General features: G+C 42.8%; 1 protein-coding gene across 1 annotated transcript in view; it reads left to right on the top strand.

Annotated features, from left to right (window-relative positions):
- The window catches only part of PDIA4 (protein disulfide isomerase family A, member 4), a gene marked incomplete at its 5' end in the record, with an annotated part of 7992 nt that extends 5135 nt beyond the window's left edge, over positions 1–2857 (top strand). Inside the window, 4 exons of the mRNA XM_010143855.1 lie at positions 523–674; positions 1074–1230; positions 1329–1562; positions 2104–2857. Coding sequence (XP_010142157.1) covers positions 523–674; positions 1074–1230; positions 1329–1562; positions 2104–2519 — 959 coding nt within the window. The remainder of the gene's footprint in view (positions 1–522; positions 675–1073; positions 1231–1328; positions 1563–2103) is intronic.
- Between the last annotated feature and the right edge of the window lie 7591 nt (positions 2858–10448).

Here is a 10448-nt window from a genome sequence, read left to right as displayed (position 1 = left end):
AACCGCTCGCAGCCACACCTGGTTGCTGCCAGAGCCTTGAGAGCAGTGCAGGCAATTCTCCCCCCGGCTCTGCTGCCTTCTGGGGCTGCTGTCATTTATAGTTGTATTTGGAGCTGATTTGTTCGCTACAGCATGGGAAGATGCAGAACTGTTTCCCAGGCTGCCCCAAAGGAAATAGATTGACTAAGTGACCTTGTGAGTTCCTTTCCAGCTCTACTTTCAGTTATTTGGGGGGAAGCCAAGAGGTAGGAGACCTATAAAGAAATAGGTGTTTCACTGTATGTATTTTGGAACTATTCAAGGTTTTTGAGCGTGTAGAATAACTCAACAAGTAGATGGCTTTCAAATAGTGCTACTCTAATTATATATAATTTCACATGCTTCTCAACCCTGGATGAGACTCTGGGTTGTTCCATGTCCTATTGGGAATGGGAAGAGAGTTTTCTTGCAGTGCAGTCTCAAGAGTTTAGTTGGAGCTATAAGTTCATTCTTGATGACTTATCCCGGACCTTAATTTTTCAGCTAACGGTTTAAGAGAAGATTACAAGTTCCACCACACCTTCAGCAGTGAGATTATAAAACTATTGAAAGTATCTCCAGGAAAGCTGGTTGTCATGCAGCCAGAAAAATTTCAGTCAAAACATGAGGCCAAGATGCATGTTTTGGATCTTAAAGTGAGTAGCTGGTCCAAAGTTAGAAAGTTTGTGCACGGCTTGAAGGTTCTGTTTCTTTGTATGTATGAGCAGTTCGCATCTTCACACTGGAATTACTCCACTAGATTTTTGAGGGAACTTGTTTGTTCCTTGAAAATTTTCAAGAAAGTTTTATGAAATTATTTGAATATGTAACTTCTGGGTTAATAATTTACCATTACAATATTCAGTTTAAGGGTAAAATATTAAATTATCTTTAGTGCTCTAGGATTATAAGAATATGGTGACAGCATTGTTTATAGCATGCCCCTCTTTCCCATTCATGCATGCGCCAATATTAGTTTTCAGTAGTGTGTAACAGAACTAAATCCACTTAAATCCATTTCTCTGAACTTTTTTCCCATTTGTTTTTTCAAGCAGGACTCTACAGACGGATCAGAGATTAAAGAGCACGTGCTAAAACATGCTTTGCCTCTAGTTGGTCATCGCAAGCCTTCCAATGATGCTAAAAGATATGCTAAGCGTCCTCTAGTGGTTGTCTATTATTCTGTAGACTTCAGTTTCGACTATCGTGTTGGTGAGTTAGCTAAGATTACCATTCCTCCACTTGGGGAGGAAGGAAGCAAGCAGTAACTAACTAGAAATTACTAATCCTGTGGTGTTCTGGTTTTTCAGCTACACAGTATTGGAGAGGCAAAGTCCTGGAGGTGGCCAAAGACTTCCCTGAATATGTGTTTGCTGTTTCTGATGAGGAAGATTATTCCTCTGAAATAAAAGATCTGGGCCTGCTTGAGAGTGGAGAGGATGTCAATGTTGCCATTCTGGATGAAGGTGGCAAGAAATATGCCATGGAGCCAGAAGAGTTTGACTCTGATGTACTCCGGCAATTTGTGCTGGCATTCAAGAAAGGTAGGGTGTCTAAAATAGGGTTCTCAAAGCCACTTCCATTGTTTTCCCTTTGTTTTCCTAGAGTTTTTAAAGAGACAGCAGCTACAGTGAAGTCACACGTGCAACTTCACAGGGCTCTGTGGCTTAAAGCTTTTGGATGTTTTTGGGGGTTTTTTTGTTTGTTTTTTTTCTTGGTTCATTACCTTTGCTTAGATTATGCTGTGGCACCTAGCTGTATTCTTGCAGCTTTGAAGTGTGAGTTGATCATTCATATTTGGGGCTATTATTATCACTGTCTACTACATGGTGGATGGACAGCCATAGACAGAGGGAGAAAGGTTCTAGGGAATTGTGAAACAAATGGTTGCCAATGTTTCACAAGGTTATTGTGCCAAAACGACACCAGCAAGCTAGCCTATGTTTCACACAGAGGTAAGGTCATTTACTGGTGCAGAGCTTTTCCCTGGTGGGAGGATGTACTCCTGCCCTTTCTTCTTGGGGGACATCATAAGGATTGCTCTTACTGTTTTCTAACAACAGTGTGTGTTTTGCTTCTTTCCAGGAAAACTGAAGCCTATTGTGAAGTCCCAGCCAGTGCCAAAAAATAACAAAGGGCCTGTGAAAGTGGTAGTGGGTAAAACTTTTGATACCATAGTAATGGATCCAAATAACGATGTTCTCATAGAGTTCTATGCTCCATGGTGTGGACACTGCAAGAAACTAGAACCGGTGTATACCGAGCTAGGCAAAAAATACAAGAATGAGAAAAACCTAGTCATAGCCAAGATGGATGCTACTGCCAACGATGTGACGAGTGACCACTACAAAGTGGAGGGATTCCCCACTATCTACTTTGCTCCGAGGAACAAGAAGAACAACCCTATTAAATTTGAAGGCGGGGACAGAGATTTAGAGCACTTGAGCAAATTTGTAGAGGAGCATGCAACAAAACTCTCCAGAACAAAAGAAGAGCTTTAAGTAGGATGAGGGTGGTAGAGAAAAATTGTTTGTAGTTAAAGGCAAGTTACTGACAAAACTTGCTTAAGAGAAGAATTAAGCAGTTTGAGCAAGGAAGTTCTTGAGCAGTAAAGCAATTGCAGTATCTTTTTTTTTTTTTTTTACATATATGGCAGAAGAGTTTTTCTGGACACTCAACTTCTCTGATATGAATGTCTTCATTAGTTACGGTTTTGATCTTTGGAGAAAAATACATCCTTTATTTTTTGTGACTATCTTGAGCTTGATTATTTGACTCCAATGCAACTTTTTTTTAAGTTAAAAGATGTTACAAAGAAAGAGAGAGCTAGAACCCTCTGCCAAACAGATTTCTTTGTCTTATTTGTTGGTATGATTACTGGGGGGAGCAGTGTTTTGAGCCAGTCTCTCTTCTGTTAGGTATTTCTGTATACCTGTTCATGTGACTATATCACTGTATTCATTACGAAGGATAAGAATGGGGGTTCACTAAAGTGTGGACAAATTACTCTGTCCTGTTGAGATAAGGCTGTTGAGTGACTTGCTAACTAAATGTGCTCCAGACCTGTCTGCTTTTGCTCTGTGCCTCTCTTTAGAGAAGGTGATGCTAAAATAGCAAGTTTTTTCTAATTTACCTCTCTTTTGTAGTCCATATTGACCCATTTACATCTTAGTCTTCCCAAATATGTTTTGGAGTAATTAGAGTGTGGCAGAAAAAACATTTATTGGGCAATAATCCTAGGATTCTGGTATTGGCCCCATGTGTTACCAACTCCTTTCCTTTTGCAGAGAGGAAATTTTGGTAGTGGTTCTTCTTTGGGGAAGTAGACTGAGACCTTCTGATGGAATGTATTCCTGTGGCGGGTACTGCAGGTACAAAGGGTGAATGCATCTACTTTGTGCTCCACTCTGCAGTGTGTGCATTTAAAAGTGAATTTTGATCTTGAATATTCCAGTTTAGACATGTCCGTAAATCTGTGGGCCCTGTTGGGGTGACAGGCTTCTATATTCCAGCAGCACTGTCTGCCTCTTTTCAGACCTGTGATGCTGCAGTCTGTGCAGCTTGAGTGTCACCAAGGCAGTTGTGATACATATTTCATTCTAGGGATAATGCTTCTCTCCTATCAGCCTGTTTTCTGTCTTGCAAAAGACCGGTATCATCAGTTTTCCTTCACTGTTTCCTTGTCGCATTAGTTTTCAGATTTTTGAAGCATGTGCAAATCTGAATACTTTTTTCTTCTGGGGTCGCAAGGGTAAACCCATGTCCAGGAGGTGGCTGTTGAGTCAAAGGACCCAAAAGTTTTTCAAGATGGTACATAATCCTTATCCTTTCCTACTTCCTGTAGAAGGGAAGTGCTTACCTGCTGCCTGAACACGGGACTGTTCTTCACGGGCTGTTAACAACCTACACAGCAAAGTGGAACTATCGAATAGGTTTTGCAGAGGTGTCTGAGACTGCATGAAAGCTTTCTCTTAATTAACAATTTAGGTGAAGCTAGCAAGCAAAGCTCACTAGCAGATTATGAATGAAGGGGACAGTATCAAATCTCCATGGAGCGCTGGGTGTGCTATTCAGCTCCTGTTGTTTAGCAGCAAAAGCTGGGAAGTGCTAAGCGGCTATCCAGGATTGGATCTCAGTTACTGCCCTGTGTTAAAGCAGCGTAATAATTCAGTTCAGGCCCTGACGCTGTCAGTCTCTGCTTTTGATAGCAGAGGACTTTTTCCTCTGTTGTCTTTAAATGTATAGATATCTGTTGAGCTTAGGCAATATTTCACCTACAAGATTCTTAGCAAGTGCATTATCTTTCCATTCCTTGCCATTTGTTTGCAGCTTTTCTGCAGAGCCCTCAAAGGCTGTGATCAGTCAAATGTCTGCGTGTGGGCAACAGGACTGATACCAGAGTTAGCTGAGCACCAGCTTATGTTACAGGTGACTTTTTTCAGCCTTAGAAAGGATGCATAAGCCAGGTAACAAGTTCTGTCTTGTCTAATGGTTGAGATCAACTGTTCTTCAAAGAAGTAGGCACAGACTTTTAAAATTATTTCTTAAACATAGTTGAGTTTCTATTACTAAGCAAATACCTCATACTGCAGGGAACTAAACTGCTTCTGCTTATTAGTTGCAGGCTTATAGGGGCTAACTTCAAAAGATGTTGTCTAACCAACAGGAGGATATGGATAAATATGGGAAGGAGGGTGAAATGTCCCTTATTGGTAGTGGGGACTACAGTCAGGAGCGAAGCTTCATTCTTCTCAGGACAGTAAGTGAGCATAAGAGTTTCTCACCTCTCTTCTTGCAGGTGCTAACTTACTAACATTGTCATTGCCAGTGCTGTACTGTTTCTGTAGACTTCTTCCTCTCAGCAGGAGCTGACACCACTTTGAGTTGAGAACAACCTTTCCAGCCTGCTGAGAAGCCCTTTGTGTCAAAAGACGCAAGGTCCAAGGGAGTGTACAAGGTGTGCTTGCAGAGTCCTCCTGCCGTCTTTCTCTTGCTTGCCCTCACAGGTGGAGGCAGCCTGGTACAGTTACTTCAGCGCCATGTTCAAAGATGTGAAGTTTGATCCGGAGCAGCGGTACTTAAGTCAGGGCTGAATAAGGAAGAGGAATACACTAGTTGTGGTATTGCTAACTTAGTTTCTTGACAACTGTGAGCCGCAAGGACAGGCTGTGTTAGCCCAAGTACGTTGTAGGTTTGGGTTGTGAGCAGAAGAGGGAATGGAGATTTGATCCATCCTTGCACTGGTGTCATCAGGCCACATTTCCTGCAAGTCCTTGGCTGTGCCACACACCTTGGCATCTGCACCTCGTAATCAATGTATTTATCTTGATCGCTCCCCAGCAACATGAGGATACTGTTGCCTCTTGACTTTCGGAAAAGACATACTGGAAAGTAAACTGCTATCCTTAGCTCCAGTGTCCTGTCCGCTGCTCTGTGCACTATCAACACCACATTGACCTTTTGTGAAACTCACTGGGATGCAGTCTGTGCTGGCTACTCATTAGGTCTGTTACCTCTCTTTAGAGAGAGAAAGCTCTCTACCTAAAAAGTGATATTAATGTGATTGATGCCTTTTAAGGGCAATAGGTCATTACCATGGTCTGGAATTTAATTGCATTAAGTGGGTTATCCCTGCTTATCCCTTCCTGGGGCTTAGGAAAGTATCCTATGCTCCTTTGAAGTAATAACTAAGTCCTTGGTGTTCTGTTTCTTAAAGATGAAAAAAATGCGTGCAGTGCAGAAGAACAAGAGAGCTCCCCTCACTTCTTACCCACAGCTGCTTAAACATATGGATCATTTCTGATTATAGTTCCAGGTGGAAGAAAGCCTGCAGGACTGATTGGTGTAGTCATAACTGTTCCCAGGTAGGCTCCAAGGAGCCTGGCCTGGTGTAAGTATCTCCCACACATGAATCACCTAGGAAACAAATTTTTTTTCTGTAAAGTGTAGTACATCTTTTAGTCAGACTTGAGACTTCTGCAGGGCCACTTCCTTTCCTTGATGGGTCAAGGACTCAAGCAGGCAGCTGATGATCTGTGAGGAGTGATTTTCTGTACTGTGTTTATGGGACATACAAGGTGACAGTAAATACTGGCCTGGAATCTTGATACTGCATTAAGTGCTAGCTTTTTTGGTACTGGAAGAGATTGTTAACTGTAGAGGGACACATCTCTGCAATTGAGGCTTTCTACTTTAAACAATTTTATGCTTCAAAACTGTTAATTATGGTGATGCCTGGCTATGGCCTAAGATTTGGCTGGCAGCAAGCTAGTAAGGCACTGCAGAGCTGGAGACTACTCCACTAAGTTTATTTGTCCTCTTGTGCATGAGGTTGAGTGAGGAAACAGGTTTCTGAAAAGTAGAACTTGAAAAAGAATATATGATCCAAGCTAAAGCTTTTCAGAAAGTATCATTAACTGTAGTGGTCAGACCTGTGACCCTCCTTTTGTGGTAGATAAAAGAAGCCATTGCAGACTGTCCCTGCTCCAAAAGGGTTTTTGGTCACAGCCTGCATTGGAAACAGACAAGCATCAGAGGATTGAGTATCACAGTCTGTATGCTCAGCCCTTGATGTGGCAAGGAGTACATCAAGCTCTGTGAAAATACGTAATCCACGAAGTCAAGCTGGTACAGCTTGTATTTGTTAAGCAACCTGGCTTTGTTTTGCGCTGCTTAAGTTGCAAAGCTCCCTTTTTCCAGTGCAGAGCATGGATGGGTGAGCAGCTCTAGCTGAAGGTGCTGAAATGCTGTAACATCTTGCCTCACTTGCCAGGCACTTCTGGGACTTCAGCTGGTAGTGCTGTACAGCTTGAAGTATGGAGGTGTCACAGGAACCGCTGCACATCACTGCAGTGCATTTGTCAGGGGAGGGCTCCCAATTACTGACTACAAAGATCTCCCACTCTTTTCCTGCCTAGACCATCGTAGGGTGTATGAAGCCATGCAGCCTTGGGCAGGAGATACTTTTTCCTACGTGACCTGTCTTGACATCTGTGCCCAGATACCCAGAGCTCACAAGTCAGCTTGTTTTCTCTCAACTTATTTGGAGATGCTCTGCACTGAAGCTGGTTCCTTTAGACAGAGCTGTGCCTGCTGTCAGAGAACACAGGCTGATGTCATGTTAATGTTAGTGCTGGAGTTTGCGCCATGAACAGCCAGTTTTATATGAAGCCACTGTGCTGTTACTTGAACCTTTGCACCATTGCTCTTCGTGCTGTTCCTGAGTGTCTGGACAAGCTCCACAACCACACAGAGAAATCTAAATTGCCATGTTTTTATAGAGGCTGGGTGAGACTGCTTGCGTCTGGAAGGACTTGGGTCTGGAAGGACATGGCTGTTCTCCAGTTTAATTTCTGCCTGTGGAGAGGAAGAGGTCTGCTCTGTGAATTGCCATGAATCTTCACATTAGAAAGATGGAAATTTCAGTTTCAAAGTGCTGTTTTTTTCAAATCCCAAGCTGTGTGTGGCTTGATCAACAAAAAGGTAAAGGAGATAAAGGTATGTTTCATCCAATCATGCAAAGAAAACTGTTATCACAATTAGTAATCCAATACTTTGATGGATTTCCATACGATAGGGTTCTGAACAGTCAGTCGTTTCTTTATAGCGAAAGCTGACCCTTGTCAGCCTGCTCTTGATTAATGCCCTCCTACTTGCTCTAAGTTACAGTGGCCTTCTTGGAATTCAGTACATTTGCCTTACAGTAGGGGAGAACTGTTCTGCAATACAGCCTGGTAAATTGCTGCTCAGAATGATAGAAACAGGGTAAAAGAAAATAGAGCAGAAGGTGGACTCAAAAAAGCAAATAACTCCAATTTGCATAAAGCCAGAGAAAGCAAGACTATACTGGAGCATTTCCTCACCTGTTCTGATTGCTTGCAGACCACAGGTTTTCAGCTGTTTACTTTCCATATTCAGCCTAATAATTTGCATTTAACCTATGCACCTATTCCAGGAAAAAAAAGTATGCACCGTAACCAAAGCTCCACCACTCTGCCAAGTGCTGGTGCTACGCTAATATTGATTCCTGAACCACAAAATGCATTCAGGAACTGGAATGTGCCTCTTGGAAGAGGTACTGCTCTGAGTAAGGAAGGCAGTTTTGCGTTCACCTGCTGTGTGAAATATTCCGTATTGCTTTTGATGATGCCTTTGGGCAGTACGTTTTACTCACGTATTTTAATGTGGGGTTTGGCTCTTCCTTTGCGCTTTGAGTTGTTTTTCATCTTTCACAGTCTCAAGATAATCCAGTGACTGAAGGATAGCCGGGAAAACTCTAGCTTAATTAAGCCGGAGTTCTTCCCAGTGAGGAGGTCTTCACAGAGGGCCTAGGGAAGGGTGCGCTGGGCTTTTTTCGGGATCCTTTCAATGATCCTGAGGAAGCAGTAATAGAGCACCTAATTACAGCAGATGCAAATCAAGGGAGGTGTTTATGGGTGTGCTAACCAGTCCCTTGAAATGTAAGTGGCCTTACTAATCTGCCTGCCTCTTTTCTAAGTGATCGCCCTTAATATTCAATTTGGACAAACGAGCCAATCTTTGAATAGAAAAGTCACATTTTTAAATAAATGTTAAAAAATAAAGGTCACGGTGGGCTTTGTTTTTATTCATTCACTTCCAAGATGCACCACAAGTATTAATGAGATCCTTGAAGCACACTATTTTCTACAGCAGCACAGCAGTGGATGTAAGGGTGGCACTTCTTCCTACACAAAGCTGTCCAGATATCTGTCTTTTGATCGCAGTGATGTGACAACAGCTCCAGGGGTACAGCAATACAGTGTTTGGTTGGGGTTTTTTTCCTAAGAATGCAGCCTGTTTTGCTGAGAATCGTAGGAATGTTCAACCTTCGCCAGGCATACAGTACTCAAACACTTCTGCCTGAGGTGGTCCTGCTGAGCTGTGGGTGTATAAGGAACAAGTGATCCTCTTGGGTGCGAAACACTGCCCTTGGAAAGACCAGACCGAAGTTGTTGATGGAAAACATACTGCTTGGAAAGGAAAGAAGAAACTAGGATATGTAACACAGGTGTAACCATGAGTACCAGGCAGTACAGCTAATCACCTGAACATGCCACTAGCAAATTCAGATCAGTAACTATGAGAGTGCAAGAATATCTGGGAAAACATGTAGTCTGAGAAATGACATAGAGTAAGTAGAATAGTCTGAAGATGTCCTAGAGGGAATTGTAGGTCTTGTGTTACTGTTTGGGGAAAAAGAAATAACCAACTAAACAAAAAAGCCACAAAACTGTTTTGGTTTGAAACCTTCCTCTTACTGCTTTTCCTCATATCGTTAGCTGAAACCAGTAACCCATTTAGTCCACACATTTTTAGTGGTGATAATGAATGAGCATTGCCTGGCTTGAGAGTGGTTCCTTAATAAGCAAGGAAACGACCTTTGACTTCAGAGTCCAACAAATGCATTCAAAAACATACTGCTGGACTCTTTTTTTTGTCACCAGAAAGAAGTGGTTATTGTGTGATTGTTTGCTGTCCACAGCTTTTCCTTTCTCCTAGGTCAATTTTTTCTTTCCTTCTTATTAAATTGATTCCAGTGTTAACCTTTCAGATTAAGGAAGATACATCTAGCATTATGGTGGCAACGGTTCTCCTCAGCCTAAATCATGATTTATTAAATCCAGTAAAAGACTCAGTACCTAAAAATTAGATGACTGGTCCCTGCAGTGGAATGTAAAGTCTGCACGTACAGGAGGAAAACCTTCCTGGGTGGGGAGAGTTAAGCACCTCAGGCAACATCTCAAACAAGGTGATGAGTTAGGAGCGATCAAGCTCCAGCCAGCATGAAATGCTGAGTAAAGGACCTGAAAGCCACCTCTCTTTCAGGCTTAGGCAGATTTCTTGAGGTCACAGGAATGTGCTTGCAAGTCAGTTGCAGTCCTCAGCATAAAACTCTAGAAAGCAGGTGACCAACATGTTCCATCAAAGAATTTCTCTTTAAGCAGGAGGTGTGACCTTCCACTTATTTGTAACAGTGGTTATAGCACTTGGCCAAGGTCGAGGAGAAATCTTCCCCTTCCTAAGAATGCTCAGATGTGCATCTCTGGAGACAGTGCTCTAGCTCTCTGCCTGTTAGAGCTAGGCTGTCCCTGCTGCTGCATCTGACTGGAAAAATGAAAATTCGTTGTGTTAGAGACAGAAGACAAAACCATGCTGGATAGCTCATGGAGAGGAGGGGCTGTGCTCGTTCATAGGGCAGGCAGGTCCTTCGCACGAAGTGCTTAGACCTGATCTGTGTTACACAGGAACAAGGGTTCCCAAGAGACTGGACAGAGGTAATGTCCCAGTTACTGGTGCATGGGGGTGCTGTGCCCAGCCCACCCAGTCTGTGTGGCTGTGGGGAAGGGCTGTGGAGGATGCATCTCCTCCTCATCCCTGTACGTGCAGCAAAGCAGGTGGGAGAAAGAGCG

Source organism: Buceros rhinoceros, unplaced genomic scaffold (genome assembly GCF_000710305.1).
Source record: "Buceros rhinoceros silvestris isolate BGI_N320 unplaced genomic scaffold, ASM71030v1 scaffold34139, whole genome shotgun sequence".
Classification (NCBI taxonomy): Eukaryota; Metazoa; Chordata; class Aves; order Bucerotiformes; family Bucerotidae; genus Buceros; species Buceros rhinoceros.
This window is presented reverse-complemented; position numbering and strand designations above follow the sequence as displayed.